The sequence below is a fragment of the Brassica napus genome, chromosome A2, assembly GCF_020379485.1.
Source record: "Brassica napus cultivar Da-Ae chromosome A2, Da-Ae, whole genome shotgun sequence".
Classification (NCBI taxonomy): Eukaryota; Viridiplantae; Streptophyta; class Magnoliopsida; order Brassicales; family Brassicaceae; genus Brassica; species Brassica napus.
The window spans coordinates 22,680,073-22,699,073 of NC_063435.1; the positions used below are offsets into that span (position 1 = coordinate 22,680,073).

Genomic DNA, 19,001 nt, shown 5'->3' on the forward strand with positions numbered 1-19,001 from the left:
TATCTTGCTCCTTTGAGGGTATAAATGTCAATTACACAGTCACAGAGTCTCACCACCAAAGTTTTGTTTTTTACCCTTTTGAACTGGCTTTTACTTGGGCCGTATCTGCCGCCGCCCGTTTATCATTTTCACGTTTGCTCATGGAGCTTCTCGCCGGCAACTGTCGGAAACGACTCGCCGATGACGACTTTGCCGAGGATGTTGACCCCTTCGGTGGCTCTGACTGGATGTACGGCGGACGTTCGCTGAGAAGTCAAGGAAACGACGACGCTTTGGCTACGCTCGCGGACTTGGCGCCGCCTCCGCAGAAACTGAAACCCATCAGGTGTGTTGTTAATAAGGCTTCTCTGGAGGATCGGCATCCTCTTGATATTCTCGCTGGGAGTCTAGACAGGCTTCCGGAGATGGGGTTTCTTGAAGACTTCGATGCTCCTTTGGGGTCGAAGATTGCTGACGTGGAGGAAAGTGGTCTGTTGACACGTGGGGTTGGGAAGGGTTTAAGGTTTGAAACAGAGGTTCAAGGTCAAATACATGATACATCTCGTGATGGTGTGTCTCTGAGGTAATAACAACTTTGTGCATGTTCGTTTTGGTCACACTTCAGTTTTTGTTCAAGTTTTTGGATCTGTTACTGTGTAAAGTAATTACTTTTCACGTTTATTAGAAGCTTGTTTGGTAAAGCTAAACACTTTACTTCTCTCTTGATGTTGCTCCATTCACTTAGGCTTGCCTTATCATTTTGAGTTTAGATTGGTTGAACATTTGAGGTAAAAAGCATTCAACTTTCGCAGATAAGCTAACAGATTGTCATTACAACCTTCTACGGTGATGTTTATTTGTTTTTGACTTTTGAGTGTTGTGTATACCTGTAAGCAGTGAGTCTTAAGTTTTTTTAATTTTGGGGACTGTATGTTCAAATGTGCTGCAAATATTTGTTAGATGCTGAACTTGGAAGGGGTTTTATCTGGTCTAGATATTGAAGTTGTGTTGGTCTATATAGTACTGACAGTTGATTAACATGTTCTTGGTTTTGCAGTCCATCTTTTGATAGTGACAGCGAGGGAGACTCTTCCCAGGGCGTTGGCAAGGCGGTCACGGGTAAAAGAAAGCGGCAAAGTAGGGAAAAGCGGGAGCATTTCATGGAGAAGCTGGTGGGGAAAATGATGAGGCGGCAAGAGAAGTTGCATAACCAACTGATCAACGTGATGGAGAAGATGGAGCGGGAGAGAGTGAGAAGCGAGGAAGCTTGGAGGCAACAGGAAATGGATAGGATGAAACAGAATGAAGAGGCTCGGAGGGAAGAGATGTCACGCAGCTCAACTCTCATCTCTTTCATCAAAAGTGTAATTGGTGAAGAGCTCAAGATCCCTAATGCTTTTGTTCACGCTCAACCACTCCAGACTATTCCCAGACAATGCGAATGGGATCAGACACAAGGAGACGTAAAGTTTGTGTTTCCAGGCGGAAGAAGGTGGCCGCAAGAGGAAGTGCAGGCGTTGATAGCTAGCAGAAGCGAAGTGGAAGAGAAGACAGGAGTGGTTCACAAGGGAGCGATATGGGATGAGATATCAACAAGAATGAAGGGAAGAGGGTACGAACGATCTGCTAAGAAGTGCAAGGAGAAGTGGGAGAACATGAACAAGTACTACAAGAGGGTGATGGAAAGTAGCAAGAAACAGCCTGAGCACACCAAGACTCGCTCTTACTTTGAGAAACTAGAAAGCTTTTACAAGACCAACTCAGTGAGTGCAGAACACTCGGGAGAGAAGGAACAGTGAGGGTTTAAGATTAGTTTTTTTTTTTGGTCACGGAAGCTTGTAGATGATTTCTTTTAAAAATTTCGGTGTACTTCTTTCTACGACTTTGTGTTTTGTAAGGTGTTGAGTTTAGAAGGGTTCGAAATAAAGACAAAAACGTTGGTGATTAGGATTTTGTAACGGCAATGGGAGACGAGAAAGGATCCTCGGTTGCATCGAGTGTGGCTTAACACGTTGTGGAGGTTGTGTGGTCTGCAATTACAAATGCGGCCAAATTTTTTAGTATTATTCCATTATCCTCTTCCTCTCATCAGAACGGGTTTGTTTTCATTGGTAATGATCCTAACTCTAAAATGGATGGTTCATCATCGCCATCAAGTGGGGCCAGTGTTGAAGTATATCCGAGACTCAGCAACATGAGTACTGAGAACAATTGTTAATAACGTTGACAGCTGACAGATGGGAGAGTCATAAATCTTTAGAACTTCTTAGGCGTTTTATATGGATTATTAATTAAGCAGATCCCTATACTGATTTTCTAACAATATTGTTCTGAAAATCATTTAGTTTAGTCCAATTAGTCAATTAGGCTGAACATTTTAGCTGAACATCACATGAATCTTTTCGTGAAATACAATTTATGTTTTCTTAAAATGTAGTGTATTTAGCTGAACATCAAGGAATCAATGAGGTAGATGTTGTGGTAAATAAAACGCGTAACCAAACTACTCAAGAAAGCCTCACAACTTCAATATTACATATTTTATATATATGTATGTAAATAATGATTATATATAATTAATATATATATATATATATAATAACTCTAAGTAAATAAGTAAAAATATAAGTAAATAATAACTATATTTATATATAAGTAAATAATAAATAAATATAAAATTAAAATAAGTAAATATACAATATAAAAGAAACAAGAGTGAGAAGGGGACAAACTCTTTGTTTTACTTTTGTATCTTGCACTACTCGGAGTTCAGTGATGATACCATCAATCTTAGCACTGTGGAAAAAGAAGTCTACCTCAACCGTTGAATCCGAGAATAATAAGTAAATATACAAAATAAAAAATAAAAAATATTGCATTAAATATTTATTATAATATTATAATAAGTAAATATAAAATATAATAAAAATAAATGATAAATAAATTTGTCTGGTTCACTCTAGAGAGAGTGAATAGAAAAGTACTTAGAATTGACAAAGTCAACAATGTTGTCTCTACAATCTCTACAAAGTCAACAATTATTGATTAAGCGGATGCCTAGACTGATTTTCTAACAATATCATTCTGAAAAATCATTTAGTTAGTCCGATTAGTCAATTAGGCTGAACATTTTAGCTGAACATCACATGAAACTTTTCTTGAAATACAATTTTATGTTTTCTTAGAAAGCAGTGTATTTAGCTGAACATCAAGGAATCAATGTGGTAGATGATGTGCTAAATAAAATACATAACCAAACTACTCAAGAAAACCTGACAACTTCAATATCAATCTTCTTCCAGTCAACTGATAAGTCTGTCTTAATCGCGTTTAACGAGAAGACGATAATCATTCCTGGCCAACTTATGTATAGAGTGGATAAAGACATCCAAAATGTCACAGATTCGGCAATCAATGCCATCTTGAGTTTCGCAGGCACTATTGTCATCAGTATGAACTCGGTCTTACCCTACAATAGAGGAGGGCTTGTCAGGCTTAAGAAGGCGGATGTAGTTCCAAGACTGAAAGTACGTGGGGTTCGTGTGTTCGTAAATACATTTAGCAACGAGTTTGTAACTCAACCCCTTGATCTTTTCTCAGATTCAACGGTTGAGGTAGACTTCTTTTTCCAGACTGCTAAGATTGATGGTATCATCACTGAACTCCGAGTGACCAGTGCAAGATACAAAAGTAAAACAAAGAGTCTGTCCTCTTCTCACTCTTGTTTCTTTAAAGTTCTTTTTTTTTAGTAGAAAATCTGAGGTCATATTTGATTGCAGAGAACCAGTGCTATAGAGAGACGGGTCTGTTTAGAACCGGTGAGCTCTTACCTTTCGCAAATCCAATGCTTCTTTCACCAGCTCAACCCCCATATCCGTTACTAGTTAAGTCAGATGTCAAGGAATCGTCACTGCCTGAAGTAAGAAGCAAGCAGCCGCCTCCTTCTTATGCGGCATCAAAGGCAGTGGCGAAAGCAATGCAAGTCTACTCTCCGTTTAAAACCATTGTGGTTCTTGTGATCTTCTTTATCTCAGTTTAGTGTATGGGATTGGGAAGTGCTTGTAACGAACTTAAACCGCATTATCCGGCAGTAAGACTATGAATAACAACAATTAATTAGTATGCCATTTTTCTTTTAAGATTTCAATAAGGTATCTGAAAATTTAAAATAAGATAGTAATATGGCAATGGATAAGTTTAATTAATGTCCCTGCCAAAGAAACGTCATCACTTGGACGTACGGCTGTGATTACTGGTTTGGTACAAAATGAGTTGCATGAAGATGGTTTAAGATTGTTCAGTTTGATGCGTAGAGGATTGGTTCACCCATACTCAGTAACTTATCTGAGTGCTCTATCCGCTTGTTCAGGCTCACAGAGGGTAATACAAGGGAAACATATTCATGCTCTTTTGTAGAAACTTGGGATTGAATCAGACTTACGCATTGAGAGTATGCTAATGGATATGTACTCTAAATGTGGAAGCCATGAAGATGCCTGGAAGATCTTTGAGTCTGCTCAAGAAACTGATGAAGTTTCGATGACTGTGATGTTAGTTGGTTTAGCACAAAATGGGCAAGAGGAAGAGGCTATATATTTCTTCATTAGAATGCGCTTCAAGATGTTCTTGGAGTCTCGTTTGTCGATAATTCCTTGGGTTTAGACAAGCAGCTTCATTTTTTGGTTATCAAGCGAGGATTCTCCGGTAACACCTTTGTTAACAACAGACTCATCAACATGTACTCAAAATGTGGAGATGTAGATGATTCACTCAGTGTCTTTAGACGAATGTCAGAAAGGAACTACGTTTCATGGAACTCAATGATTGCATCGTTTGCTCGCCATGGACACAGATTAGCTGCCTTGAAACTATACAAAGAAATGATAAGCCAAGACGTGAATCCCATAGATGTTACCTTTTTTTTTATCACTGCTCCATGCTTGTTAGCCATGTAAAGTTGATCAACAAAGGGCAAGAGCTCTTGAAAACTATGCAAGCAAGAGCCTAAGACATGTATCGTTGACATGTTGGGGCGAGCTGGTCATCTAGAAGAAGCAAAGAGCTTGGTGCTTTGTAGTTTCTATGGTGACACTCAAATAGGGAGATATGCTGCTGAGCAGTTGTTTCAGTCTTCACCTGATAGCTCAGCTCTTCATATTTTGATGGCCCACATATACTCATATAGAGTACAGGGGAAGGAGAGAGAGAGAAGACGATCAAGAGAATGAAAGCACTCTCAAACGACGTTGTCTTTCTTGGAAAGGCCTTCTTTACTATTGGGTTTTTTTGGGCTTATTAATGAAAGGAATTAGATGGGGGAAAAGAGTAAAAAGAAGAGAAAAATGGAGGGGCATAATAATAAAAAACACGGAAAGAGATGAGGGACACAAACCCGTAAGTCAGCAAATCGGCCTGTTGTTTGGAGAGACCGCTCAGATCGGGGATGTGTTCGAAAGAGTGACTGTCTCTGAACCCAACAACACAAATAAAGAAACCCCTTTTTCGTTATTCTCCACAAATAAAGAAACCACATCCGCCGGTTAAGAGTTCTTGGTTTCTTCACTCGTGATGCCTGAGGAGCAGTTGAAGGAGTTCGGATCCAAGCTTGACCCACCTCCTTCCTCCAAAGATTCATTGCTCAAACTCTTCAAGGTGAATTTTCCCTCTCTAATTCTTCAGAAATTTAGCCTCTGGTGACTTCGTTTCTACCAAGTTTGGGTTTTTTTCGTTTGGAGGGAGTTTTCAGCTTTAAATTCTACGAATCTGGTCTTGGTAATGTTCGTTCATACAGCTAACTGTTTATTCTTCAGAGTTGCATTAGGGTTCGCTCACCAGCCCCTTGATAGATATAAATTGATTTTGTAAAATTAGGTCACACATCAAAACTGGGGTCTTGCTCCATTCTAATTGGAAGATGCATATGAATGAATTGTACGGCCTTTTGCTACAATTGTTGGAATGTTAATTTTCAATGCCTGGTTGTCTTGAGTTGTCTCTATGTCGAAACAGAATTGCACTGTCTTCAGTTGATATTCGATAGAAGCAAGAGTTGCCCTACTTTTCAGTATGTTAGGCCTTCTATTTGATTAAGATATACTGTGGAAGTGTGTTATGGATTTGATTGGTATAACTGTAGGTGAATTGGTTTAGGGTGAGATACTTACTTCTCTCCTTGTCAAGTAATTCTATTTTCTTGTCTGATGCTGTTACTAAATGGTAGTGATCTGTGCTAACTTGGTGTGTTGCTACATGCAGGAAGCTGCTGTTTGTCTTTCTGAGTTGGAGCAGTCTCCACCAGCGTCAGTGTTGCAGTCCATCCAGCCTTTTCTTGACGCAGTTATTAAACCTGATATTCTCAAGCATCAAGACAAGGATGTCAAGCTTCTTGTTGCCAGTTGTTTTTCTGAGATAACTCGTATCACAGCACCTGAAGCGCCTTACCATGATGACATTATGAGGGTTGGTTTTATCCTGAATTTTCTCTGGAGCCGTGATTACATACATATCCACTGCTGATTTGTTCTGTTTCTTAATCTTGTTTCAGGATATATTTCAACTGATTGTGAGTGCCTTCTCTGGGTTGGATGATGTCGGTGGACCATCATTTGGAAGGAGGGTTGTCATTCTCGAAACGGTTGCAAAATACAGGTCATGTATAGTGATGTTGGATCTGGAGTGCGATGAGCTGGTGAAACAAGTCTTTACTACTTTTCTTGATGTTGCTAGGTGGGTCTCACTTTCATCCTAGCCTTCTTTTTAGTCTGGTTAACAATTCCTCTAATCTACATCGTCTATATCTTGGGTAGTAATACAAGCTATGAATGCATTTTTTGTTTATTCTCTGTTGCCTAGTATTGACAGATTGTTTTATCTCTGTATACGCAGAGATGACCATCCGGAGGTTGTTGTCTCATCAATGCAAAATATAATGATTGTTCTCTTAGAAGAGAGTGAAGATGTGCAGGAGCAGCTGTTACTAATTCTACTCTCCAAATTGGGCAGAAATAGAAGTGTGAGCATTTCTGATGTCACCGGCTGATATTATTCTAATTAATGATTTGTTGCTGTATGTAATAGCAGACCGCTCATTTTCTGGATTTATGATGGCAGGACGTTAGTGACGCGGCGAGAAGACTTGCTATGAAAGTCATAGAGCAGTGTGCGCCAAAAGTTGAATCTGACATAAAGCAATTCCTTATCTCTTCATTGTCTGGAGATAGCCGGTTTTCCACCAGTCAAATTGACTGCCATGAGGTTATCTATGATTTGTACCGCTGTGCTCCTCAGTGCCTATCCGGAGTTGCACCCTACCTCACTGGAGAGCTTTTGGTATGTGTTGTTGTTTTGGTCTTCTGCCTCTATTATGGTTGTCAAACACCACCATGACTCTTGAACCATGCATCAGTACTTTTGTATTTTGTTTGAATAGTCACCTTTATCCTTTGGTTGTTTCAACTCCATAATGCGTTCTATTAATACGTACAGGCTGATGAATTGGAAACTCGTTTGAAAGTGGTCGGATTGGTTGGAGAGTTGTTTTCCTTGCCTGGACGTGCCATCTCCGAAGAGTTCAGTTCAGTTTTTGTGGAGTTTTTGAAAAGGCTGACTGATAGAGTAGTTGAAGTTAGAATGCTCATTCTTGACCATATTAAGAAGTGTTTGCTCTCAGATCCGTCGAGAGCCGAGGCTTCCCAAATTATATGTAAGTCTTTACTTATCATGCCACTAGTTTTAAATTAGAGCTCACTAATCTTAGTGTGTTAATCCTCTTGTAGCTGCCCTTAGTGACCGGCTCTTGGATTATGATGAGAATATCCGCAAACAAGTCGTTGCTGTTATTTGTGATGTGGCTGCGAGTGCACTGACGTCGATTCCAATTGACACTATAAAGTTAGTTGCTGAACGGCTCCGAGACAAAGCTGTATGTTTTATGTATCCTGTCTTGATGTCTCAGATAGTTTACATGCTAATAATCAAAGACACTGGAACTTACATTTCTTTTTTTTTTTTCTAAATCAGATACTGGTTAAGACATACACAATGGAAAGGTTGACTGAACTATACCGGGTATATTGCTTACGGTATGCTGAAGGGAAGGTAGGCACTGGCGACTTTGACTGGATTCCTGGAAAAATTTTAAGATGTCTTTATGACAAAGATTTCAGGTATGACATTTTTCAGATATCTAAATATGTTATGAGCATTACCTTCGGCAAATAGATTCTAATATGTTCATTGTGTTGCAGATCAGATACAATTGAATATACTCTCTGCAGTTCATTGTTTCCAAGTGATTTCTCTGTTAGAGATAAAGTTAAGCACTGGATAGACATATTTTCCGGATTTGACAACGTGGAGACCAAAGCTTTTGAGAAAATACTGGAGCAGAGGCAAAGGTGGATTTGATGATTTTACTTGGCACTCAATACTATTGCATGATCTTTAACATATATTTTTTGGTATTGGAATTTGACCCTTTAAAATTTTCTTTTTGATCTTTAGGATACAACAAGAAATGCACAAATATTTGTCATTCAAGCAGACGCAACAGGTTTGCTTAAATGTGATTGAAGAGCTTTTTTTCGTTTCTTTTAATATCAACCAGCTGTAACCTTATGTTCTTTCTGAACGCAGAGTGCTGATGCTCCGGAGATGCAGAAAAAGATTCAATTTGGATTCAGAGTTATGTCACGTGCATTTTCTGAACCCCCAAAGGCTGAGCAGAACTTTTTGGTTCTTGATCAACTGAAAGATGCTAATATCTGGAAAATCTTGAATAATCTGCTCGATCCTAACACTAGCATAACGCAAGCGTCCAAGATTAGGGTAAGAACGACGAGAAGTTTAAACTTACATTTAGATTTACTCTCCATGACCTTATATAGTTTGCTGTTTTAATTTGTGTGCAGGATGATATGCTCAAAATACTTTCTGAAAAGCACAGTCTCTATGAATTTCTGGGCACTCTCTCCATAAAGTGTTCCTATCTCCTATTCAGTAAGGAATATGTGAAAGAGATGCTGTCAGAAGTCTCTGCTAGAAAGGCTTCTAAAGAGAATTTGGGCATTCAATCCTGCATGGACTTCTTAGGGGTAATTACTTACCTGACATCGTTTAATCCTCTAGCTTTCCGTCAGGAGTTTTTCTATCTCATGCTCATGTACTTGGTTTCTTTACTACAAAATTAACCTTACTGATGCTTGTGCATTGATTTTGTAGCTTCTCGCAAGCTACTGTCCATCACTGTTTGACGGAGCTGAAGAAAAACTGATAAGTTTCCTTAAAGATGATGATGAAACTATAATGGAAGGCACTCTTAAAATTCTGGCGAAGGCAGGTGGTACTATTCGGGAGAATCTCATTGTGTTATCGAGGTGAAAGACTATCTCCTTCGATATATATAACATTACGAAACATGAGTTTGTTCCCTGCTTTTTCTGATTTGTAATGCTTCCATTTATAGTTCGGTGGACCTGTTGCTGGAGAGGATCTGTGTAGAAGGTAACCGTAAACAGGCAAAGTACGCTGTGCAAGCACTAGCATCAATAACAAAGGATGATGGCTTGAAGGCGCTATCTGTTCTGTACAAGGTGGCAGTTCTTCATTGATACTAAGATATTGTTGACATGATTAGCATGTGAAAATCCTGATTTAATACTTGATTTGTAGGGACTCGTGGACATGCTGGACGACAAGAGGCATCAGCCAGCTGTTCTACAGAGTCTTGGATGTATAGCGCAGATTGCGATGCCTGTCTTTGAGACTAGAGAAACCGAAATCGTTGAGTTTATTAGAAGCAAAATCCTCAAAAGCGAAAGTGTATGTATTACTAATGTTTTATATTCTGCAAAAGTTCACTCACTACCTGTCGTTAATTTGTTTCCCAGTTTTCTTTTCATTTATTGGAAGAAACTTAAACGCCTTTGCAGGAAGCAGTAGACGAAGAGAAGTTATCCTGGGATGACAAAAGTGAAATTTGTCAACTGAAGGTTGGTATATTAATTATAGTTTAAAATAGTTCTTTGCCGCACATTAGTTGATAAAGTAATTACTCTATTGTCCAATTAATTTCAAAATTCTTTTTTCTTATTTTGTAATATAGATATATGGAATCAAGACATTGGTTAAGAGCTACTTGCCGCTCAAGGATGCTCATCTTCGCACGGGTGTTGATGACCTTCTTGGATTACTGAAAAACATTATTTCCTTTGGGGAAGTATCTGAAGAGATAGACTCAAGGTTGGTAAACATCAATGCCAAACATTCTAAGATGTTCGTTTTTTCTCTTTAAAAACTGAAGGCACTCATGCTCAACCTCTCCACAGCGTTGTTGACAAAGCTCATATGAAACTAGCTGCTGCAAAGGCAGTCCTCCGCCTGTCTAGACACTGGGACGATAAGATATCGATTGATATCTTCCATTTAACTCTAAAAACCCCTGAGGTACCTTCCTTCATTTTGGTCTTCCATTCGCACCTTCCAGCCTAGCCTACTTTTGATCTTGGTTCTGTTTTAACATTTCTGCTAACCCTCTCCTGTAGATATCATTTCCTATGGCTAAGAAAATATTCCTTGGGAAAGTTCACCAGTATATAAAGGATCGAGTTTTGGAGACAAAGTATGCCTGTTCATTCTTATTCGACATCACTGGATCAAGTGTACTGGTGTCAGAGGAGGTATGCCATCTCCCTTTACTTAAAACATATACGATCTTTTCTGACAATGTTATCTTAAGCTAAACTATTCGTCCGGATTGGGATTACAGGAGAAACAGAACCTGGCTGATATCATTCAACATTCTTACCAAACAAAAGGGCGGAAAGTCTCTGCTCAGACTGATGCAAATTCGGTTTCTCCCTACCCTCATAATATCCTTCCTTACCTGGTTCACGCACTTGCGCATCATTCTTGTCCTGACGTCGAGAAATGCAAAGATGTGAAGGAATATGAAATGATGTATCGGTAAGTTTTCTGTTTCTTTTAGCAATTTCGGTACTTTTTCCATTGATATTTGTACTTATCATTTTCAATATTGCAGCCAATTATACTTGATCATTTCTATGTTACTGCACAAAGAGGAAGACGGGAAGGCTGAAGATACTGACCAGGAACAGGAGTGTGTTCCCACCATTATCTCTATCTTCAATAGTATAAAACAGTCAGAAGATGTCACTGATGCAACAAAGTCAAAGGTTTGTAAAAGGTTTCCTTGAGCTTGTTCTGTTAAACAGCCATGTCATGACTATATTTTATAATCATTGTAAGCATGTGGATATGTGTAGCCATTTTAATTGGCCCTGTCATGGTGCCATTGGAGCTGACAGTCTCATAATTTTATATTTACAGAACTCACATGCGATCTGTGAGCTCGGGCTGTCAGTAATCAATCTGTTAACTCAGAAAGAGCCTGATCTAAAAGGGGAGTTCACGCCTGTATCGCTGCCTCCAACACTTTACAAACCTCCTGAAAAAACTGAAGGTGACAACCCTGAGGTAAGAAGCCAAACTTGTTCATGTTTCTGGATATTTGAATGATGAGCTTGGCAATCTGAGCTGTATAGCGTCTTTGCTTTTGTATTTACTCTTGTTAACCTCATATTTTTGTCCTGGTTTGCGTTTGCTAACCCATAATAACATTTTGTTTCAACAGGTTGGTGAAGAGAAATTGTGGCTAGCTGATGAAACTGTCTTGGCACACTTCAGTTCTCTCAAGTTGGACGGTCATGCTGATTCATCTGTATGTTATCCAACCTTAAAACCTGAGTAGCAATATTCAGTGATTTCTATATTTAAAAAAAAAAAAATATTTCCTTGGTTCAGGTGATACCTCAAACTTCAGAGCACGAGGGTATGAATGATGAGGAAAGTGATGACAATGAAATTCCTCTGGGTAAAATATTAGAGCGATTGAGAGCTCAGAGAACCAAGAGTAGAGAGGGGGAAAAGAACAAATCTGTTCTAGCTGAAGATGAGAGCGGTAAAACTGATGTCGACGTTTTGAAAATGGTGAGGGAGATAAATCTGGACCACTTGCGCACGGTGGATAAATTTGAGTCCAGTAATGGACACACACATTCCCCTGGCAAGAGATCAAACACAGGTGAAACGGATCAGAAGGCTACCAAAAGGAGTGCTGGGGATGGAACATCAGTAGTTTCAGTCCCTAAACGCCGGAGATCTTCTTCTGGCCATAGTCCTTTCAAGTTCTCAAATAGTGGCTCTAAAAAAGAGTTGCATGAAGAGAGAGATATGGACTCGAATGATGAAAATTCAAACCGGGAAAAGAGATTGTCTTCCCGAACGAAAAAGAAAATCTTCTCAGAAAATCATAGTGAAGATGGCAACTGCAGTGATAGGGTAAAAATCATCTACAGGATCAAAACGCTTATTGCATTGTACTTCTAGTCCAGTTAATTATTATGCTATTTTTTTCTTTTAAGCGGAAGCAGAGTAGGTCAGCAGAAAGTGGCGATAGATTGAAGTCTTCCTCTGGATCAATGCAGAAGCGGAAAAGAAAAGGCGTCACAGGACTGGCTAAGGTGCTGAGCTTTACCTACCATTGATGTTTAATTCTAAATAATGGTTTAAATTATTTATAGCCTTACCTGATTTCTTGTGCAGTGCTCTACGGAAGAAAAGAAAATGGTCACTGATGAACTAATCGGTTGCAAAATAGATGTTTGGTGGCCTGTGGATAAGCGGTAAGCATTTTTCTGAGTACTTTTGCTTGAACTGATAGTGTGTGAAAGTGATATCATTATGAAGTTATATTACTCTGACAGCGAAGATACATTCTTAAACACATTTTCTTACTCTGAACCCATCTGATGCAATCATTTATTTACATCAAAATGTGATATTACTTTTTGAGTTTGTCTCACCAAAAATTGCACCTTGGTGAATGAATAGGTTTTATGAAGGCACGGTAAAATCTTATGATTCGACGAAACAGAAGCATGTGGTAAGCTTTCAGCAATCTGATTCTTGTCTTTTTTCTTGCGTTAGTTGGTCGATCCAACTTTGTACTCTATCTTGTGATATCAGATACTCTATGAGGATGGAGATGTCGAAGTCCTTCGCCTCGATAAAGAACGATGGGAGCTCGTAGACTCGGGAAAGCCCACAAAGCCCACTGAAGATGATGCGGAGGATGCTGATGCTGATGCTGATGCTGATGCTTCTGACAATGAGACTCTTGTAGCCTACCTTTCTCTTAAAACTAACAGGTAGCCTACCTTTCCCCATATAACAGAGTTCTTATGTGTATTGTTTTTTTAATGCATGTGCAGGGAGCGTGGAGAAGCAAAGTGGCTAAGTCAAGCTCCAAGAAAGCAGCATAGGTGTGATGTGTCCTATGCCATTATGTAGAAGAAATACAGGGAATAGAATTTGCGGTGTTTGTCCCCAAGTATTGGTGGTTACTGCATTGATGTGGTGTATATGTGAGATTTGTAGGGTTAGTGATACATACTTGTTCTAACCACCATGATGGAATGAATGAAATAATAGGCAAAAAACCAGCTCCTCTTAGACACTTTTATGTGCTCATGTATTGTAGTATCTATATGTGTGTGTTTATTTGTAGGGTTGTTTCATTGTTTTCTGTAATACTTGACCACTCCCTTATTACATTCCTAAACCCCAAAGTGCTCTCCCTTTTGAACTCTAACTACTTGGCCACTTTCTTCTTCTACCTCTCCACTATTGTTGGTCCTAAGATCATCTTTATGTCTACTCTGATTTATCATTTCAGGTTTCGCTTTCTTTTTCAAAATGTGAGTATTAGACAAGTAACAGTTTTACATGATGTAAAGAACGGACACAATAGAAAGGAGGAGCTTCTTTTGCACTTAATAATGAAAAAGAAAGTTATGGTGATACCCCTGGGCCCTCACTGTGTGTTGGAGCTCTACAGATTAGACTGAGTCAAAGCGTGTCAGAGACCATTCCTGGTTCAAGCAGATAAGCAATTTTATTAAAAAAAGTTGGTTTTACTTTTACCCATACCTTGAACGTTGAACACAAAAAGAACTTACGGTTATAATTAATTTATAATGATAATTATGTTCACCTAATCTCTGCACAGTAATTAATTGAACTAGCTACGTTCTCCAAAAATCAAAACTTTATGTTCACGCTTTTTGGTCAAACATTCTTTAGCAACTTTGAGACTCGAGACCATGGAACTTGTCTTTATGACACAGCATCCATCTCTTTTCATTTAATAAACAAAAACAAATGTTTCTGTAATTTACATCCTCCCTCCTCTCAGCTCCATATCTACAAAGCAAACTAGAGAAGCTGCGTTAATCTCAAGAAGAGCAAGGAACCCTCCTTTTGTTTCTTTTCAAACTGGTAAGTTTGTTCTCGTAATCTTGTGTCTCTTGGCTGTTAAAAAGCTGTGTGTCTTTTTGTCCTTTACCGTTTCTTATATACAGTAAGTTTGCAACTTTCTCAGTGAAACTTCCTTTTCAGTTAGTACTATTCTTCGCTGCTTCACTCATTCTTTAGGCTTCCATTTTCTTTTACTTTCTTTTGGTTTGGTAGACTCGAGTTTCTGTTTACAAAGTTTGAGCCTTTGTTAATCCTCTGTGTGTTCTTGATCAAGTTCTGGTTGCGATCTAGGTATCTATCTTCCTCTTGCATACTCACTAGATAGATATACCTGTAGATTAGCGGCATTTGATCTCTCTTGGTTGCTTGAAATCCACTAGTGTTGTTTATGGGACCAAGTGTGAATCTTTCTATTTATTTCCTAGAGTTTGTTTTTGTGTATCAAGAAGCTGAACCAACGGAGTGATGTTTTAATGTTTCCTTGGGAGTTTATTTCGGATTACTCGTGATTCTGGTTGTCATATTCAATTGATTGTCTAATAAAGACAATTGCTTTATCTCTGTTTTGTCATAAATGTGTGAAAATGCTTAGTTTTTCTGATGCTGGTAGCTTGTGTTTGTAAGGTCTGAGATGGTCGAGCCACTAGGACAGCTCCAGGTGACTGTTATTAGAGGAAAGAAACTGGCGATCCGAGACTTCAAGTCAAGTGATCCTTACGTGATAGTCAAGTTGGGAAATGAGGTAAGTTTTGTGATTATAACCATATTCAATGCGCACTGTCCTTAGTGGTTACAACTACAGTTTATTTTTCAGAAGTGTGACATTGTTTTACTTTATGTTGCTGCCATTAGCTGATCTGATGTTGTTTTGCTGTCTTGAAAAAAACCAGACAGCCAAGACCAAAGTGATCAACAATTGCTTGAACCCTGTGTGGGATGAGGAACTGAGCTTTACACTCAAAGATCCTGCAGCAGTTCTCTCATTGGTATGCTTCATTATTTTCCTTTTGTTACCCATCATAATGATGATGATGTTGATGTGGTTTTCAGGAAGTGTTTGACAAAGATAGGTTCAAGGCAGATGACAAGATGGGTCATGCCACTCTCAGCCTTCAACCACTCATCTCAGTAGCCAGGCTAAGGCATATAGTGCACGTCTCCTCTGGCGAGACAACGCTTAGGAAAGTGTTACCGGATTCAGACAACTGCTTATCTCGTGAGAGCACAATCAGTTGCATAGACGGAGAGGTGGTGCAGAGCGTGTGGCTGAAGCTGTGCGCTGTTGAATCGGGTGAGATTGAGTTGAAGATCAAGCTGATTGATCCTCCTGGTGGAACAAAGGATCATTAGGGATTAATAAATGCAGATGTGTTGTGGTATGTTAGTTTGTAGCAAGCAATCCCTTTGTATTAGTTAAATTGCAACATGTATGGTCTTTTGTGAAACAGCTTTTAAGACCTTTGTGCCTTGTGGTAACCCACCAGCTAATAAAATCTTGTCACCGTGTTTAGCAATCTATGAATACATTAGACAACTTCATTGTTTGAAAAACTAACATCAATAGCCTATTCTCACATTTATTCTTTCCTTAACAAAATCTTCCAAAGAAAGGGACAATCAATCACGCAAACTGACATTGATCTGAAGTGTAACACTTGTTTTTTTATCTCTTTTGTTTTGTCACCTATGATCTATTCTCTTACACGCTTCCTCGTAATCATCTAAACAAAAGCCTGATCGTCCTTATCTGCCACCAAACGGATAGGTTGATGAGTTTTACATCTCTGCACAGAACCCAAAGCTGTGATCTTTATATGAAGGTAGTATATTTGTACTCTTTTTCTCTCTTGATTCAGGCAAATTTGCATCATCTTACTGGTGCACACTCCACTGTATAGCTGCACTTAGAAGAGCAAACATTGATCCGGCTGTTGTGGAAGAGGTCTCCTTTGGAAATGTCTTAACCGCCAATCTTGGGAAAGCACCAGCAACACAGGCTGCACTTGGAGCTGGGATTCCCTATTCAGTTGTCTGTGCTTCAGGAATGAAAGGTACACTTTTATTAACAACCCTTCTTCTACTCTTGATGGATCACTGAAACCTTAGCTGTACACACATCACTGCTTTTACTTCAGCTGTAATGCTAGCAAGGCTCAAAGCATCCAGCTCGGTTTGAATGATGTTGTTGTGGCTGGTGGAAATGGAGAGTATGTCAAACGTCCCAAAGTACCTCCCTGACGGCAGGTACGTTATGAGACAGTTTCCCTGCTGTCTTTTTCATCTTTAAAAGCTTATGGTTTCCTCTGATTTCTGTGAGCAGAAGGGGTTCGCGATTAGGCCATGATACTATTGTTGACGGTATGATGAAAGATGGACTTTGGAATGTGTACAATGACTTTGGAATGGGAGTTTGTGGTGAAATACAGTACCGTATTATAAGACAAGAACAGGTCGCTCCTCATCTTCATCCTTGATCCGTCTTTCCACTTGGTTATAATTTTTTTTTTTATCTTTGTAGGATGCTTATGCATGCTATCCAGAGATTTGAGCGTGGTATTGCTGCACAAAACGCTCGGTTGGGAAATAGTTCCGGTATATACAGAACAGAAGATTACAAAACAAACAAACTTACCAGTTTAGAAAGAAAAGATACAAAAGGAGGTGCCTTCCTCTTCTTGAGATTAACGCAGCTTCTCTCTCTAGTTTGCTTCGTAGATATGGAGCTGAGAAGAGGGAGGATGTATATTACACTAGGGGTGGCCAAAATATCGCAAATTTTGATTTTATCCGTTATTCGTTTCGATTCGATACGAAAAATCTGGATATCCCTAACTTAACGAATCAAAGCAAATTCTAAAATTCAATACTCGGCAAAAACGAAGCAAATCACAAATACTAATATTTTTGAAAACGGATATCCGATCCGATCCGTTATATACATATATGTATACATGTTTATAAAATTATATAATATATAATTTTATATCTCTATATAAACTTTATAATATTTTTATTCCACTAAATTAATTATTTAGTTATTAAAAAATTTAAAAGAATGTAATTTTAAAAACGAATTGTAATGAAATATTATTATTTTATATCAGATTTTTTTTTCCTTTATTTTTTTTAATTTTTTATTATTTTTTACAGATCGAATTAGATAGGTAAAAATTCGGATTTTACGGATATTCGAAACACCAGATATCCAAAAAATTATGGATCAAATCGAATTGAAAAATCGATTATTCGTAAAAAAGAGAGGATCACGGATATCTTTAAAATTCTGGATATTCGCTGTCTACCCCTAGTTACAGTATCTTCTCATACCCCTTTGACACCCTTTCATTTTAATTTTTAAGAATTGTATATATAAATGACCCCGATTAAATTCTCGGCTGGGTCCGCCACTGACCACAATGATTTTAAACGGAGAGTAGACTTGCATTGCTTTCGCCACTGCCTTTGATGCCGCATAAGAAGGAGGCGGCTGCTTGCTTCTTACTTCAGGCAATGACGATTCCTTGACATCTGACTTAACTAGTAACGGATATGGGGGTTGAGCTGGTGAAAAAAAGCATTGGATTTGCGAAAGGTAAGAGCTCACCGGCTTTAAACATCTATGTAAAAATATATATTAAAATAAATAATAAGAAAATTACAATATAAGAAAAAAAAATATTACATTAAACATTTATCGTAATATCAGATAAGTAAATATACAATATAAGAACAAATATATAAGAATATATACAATATAATAAATATTAAACTACATTAAAAATCAATCTAAAAAATTATAGTAAAATAATAATAAGTAAATATACAATATAAGAAATAGAAATATTACATTAAACATCTATCGTAATTACCATTTGATATAAAAAGCAAGAAACTTAGAATAAATAAATATACAATATAAAAAAGTAAATAATAATTAAATATACAATATAAATAATAAAAAAACTACATTAAACATCTATCTGAAAATGTATAGTTTTTTCTTGTTTTTCTAAGGAAATATGAAGTCAGCTTCTCCCATGCCCCTATATGTCATAGAGCAATCTCCTATGGGCCCATATACCCCCATTGTTTTAATTAAATATGGAAATCCGATTTTGCTCTTTTATTTTCGAAATTATTTTATTTTTAAATTAAAAATTCAGTTTTCAAATTTTCAAATTTCAAAATTTCAAAATTTCCAATTTTCAGAAATTCGGATAATACATTTTACTATATAGTTGTATAGAGTTGTACTAAGTTGTACTAATGTTTAGTTATACTGAATATTGCTGAGTACTACTAAGTGTAGTTATACCGAATTATATTGGTTATACTTCGTACTACTAAGTACTACTAATACTACTACTAAGTTAGTATTCCGAGTTCGACTAAGTTCTACTAGTACTACTACTAAGTTAGTATTCCGAGTTCGACTAAGTTTTACAGGTTATACTGCATAATATAAAGTATTACTGAGTTAGTTATACCAAATTCGACTGAGTTAGTAATCTATCTTATTAAAGTAGAAGTACCTTTAGAAATTATTTGGAAACAAGGATATCGATAAAAAAAAAAATATAATATTGCTTAGAAACATGATAGCAGTATATTAAAAAAAATGTAATGGGCTTATGTTATTACAAAAATTGGAAGTCTGTTATATTATATTACAAAGTAATCTATCTTAT

General features: G+C 37.8%; 3 protein-coding genes and 1 pseudogene across 5 annotated transcripts; all 4 read left to right on the top strand.

Annotated features, from left to right (window-relative positions):
* Positions 1–56: 56 nt before the first annotated feature.
* LOC106401147 (trihelix transcription factor GTL1) lies at positions 57–1,923 on the top strand. The gene is made up of 2 exons (XM_013841608.3): positions 57–562; positions 1,037–1,923. Exons 1-2 carry the CDS (start codon positions 141–143, stop codon positions 1,776–1,778), a joined length of 1,164 nt encoding a protein of 387 aa, XP_013697062.2. The 5' UTR covers positions 57–140; the 3' UTR covers positions 1,779–1,923.
* Positions 1,924–3,344: 1,421 nt separating this feature from the next.
* Positions 3,345–5,278, top strand: LOC106413849 (annotated as a pseudogene).
* Positions 5,279–5,377: 99 nt separating this feature from the next.
* LOC125587705 (sister chromatid cohesion protein PDS5 homolog A-like) lies at positions 5,378–13,648 on the top strand. 2 transcript variants are annotated; one of them, XM_048758708.1, is made up of 29 exons: positions 5,378–5,631; positions 6,235–6,438; positions 6,524–6,705; positions 6,865–6,991; positions 7,090–7,308; positions 7,465–7,681; positions 7,755–7,900; positions 7,999–8,144; positions 8,226–8,375; positions 8,482–8,530; positions 8,614–8,805; positions 8,889–9,071; positions 9,199–9,353; positions 9,443–9,569; positions 9,649–9,798; positions 9,909–9,968; positions 10,082–10,218; positions 10,305–10,422; positions 10,521–10,655; positions 10,745–10,941; positions 11,018–11,171; positions 11,326–11,472; positions 11,630–11,716; positions 11,800–12,336; positions 12,420–12,518; positions 12,601–12,680; positions 12,889–12,940; positions 13,024–13,176; positions 13,269–13,648. In XM_048758708.1, exons 1-29 carry the CDS (start codon positions 5,548–5,550, stop codon positions 13,317–13,319), a joined length of 4,338 nt encoding a protein of 1,445 aa, XP_048614665.1. In that variant the 5' UTR covers positions 5,378–5,547; the 3' UTR covers positions 13,320–13,648. The 2 variants fall into 2 exon arrangements, with proteins under 2 accessions (XP_048614665.1, XP_048614672.1); XM_048758715.1 differs by having other exon boundaries at positions 12,429–12,518.
* A 447-nt stretch (positions 13,649–14,095) lies between these two features.
* Positions 14,096–15,827, top strand: LOC106401208 (protein C2-DOMAIN ABA-RELATED 11). 2 transcript variants are annotated; one of them, XM_013841681.3, is made up of 4 exons: positions 14,096–14,334; positions 14,938–15,055; positions 15,204–15,299; positions 15,364–15,827. In XM_013841681.3, exons 2-4 carry the CDS (start codon positions 14,945–14,947, stop codon positions 15,661–15,663), a joined length of 507 nt encoding a protein of 168 aa, XP_013697135.2. In that variant the 5' UTR covers positions 14,096–14,334; positions 14,938–14,944; the 3' UTR covers positions 15,664–15,827. The 2 variants fall into 2 exon arrangements, with proteins under 2 accessions (XP_013697135.2, XP_013697142.2); XM_013841688.3 differs by lacking the exon at positions 14,096–14,334 and adding an exon at positions 14,433–14,604.
* Positions 15,828–19,001: the final 3,174 nt, after the last annotated feature.

What these genes read in the sequence shown, in the direction of transcription:
- LOC106401147 (XM_013841608.3), top strand. Translation starts at nt 141, where the DNA reads ATGGAGCTTCTCGCCGGCAACTGTCGGAAACGACTCGCCGATGACGAC. An exon ending in CGTGATGGTGTGTCTCTGAG is followed by an intron (nt 563 to 1,036) that starts GTAATAACAACT and finishes TTGGTTTTGCAG; the next exon opens with TCCATCTTTTGATAGTGACA.
- LOC106401208 (XM_013841681.3), top strand. Translation starts at nt 14,945, where the DNA reads ATGGTCGAGCCACTAGGACAGCTCCAGGTGACTGTTATTAGAGGAAAG. An exon ending in TAGTCAAGTTGGGAAATGAG is followed by an intron (nt 15,056 to 15,203) that starts GTAAGTTTTGTG and finishes GAAAAAAACCAG; the next exon opens with ACAGCCAAGACCAAAGTGAT. An exon ending in CTGCAGCAGTTCTCTCATTG is followed by an intron (nt 15,300 to 15,363) that starts GTATGCTTCATT and finishes TGTGGTTTTCAG; the next exon opens with GAAGTGTTTGACAAAGATAG.
- LOC125587705 (XM_048758708.1), top strand. Translation starts at nt 5,548, where the DNA reads ATGCCTGAGGAGCAGTTGAAGGAGTTCGGATCCAAGCTTGACCCACCT. An exon ending in CATTCAAGCAGACGCAACAG is followed by an intron (nt 8,531 to 8,613) that starts GTTTGCTTAAAT and finishes TTCTGAACGCAG; the next exon opens with AGTGCTGATGCTCCGGAGAT. An exon ending in CGCAAGCGTCCAAGATTAGG is followed by an intron (nt 8,806 to 8,888) that starts GTAAGAACGACG and finishes ATTTGTGTGCAG; the next exon opens with GATGATATGCTCAAAATACT.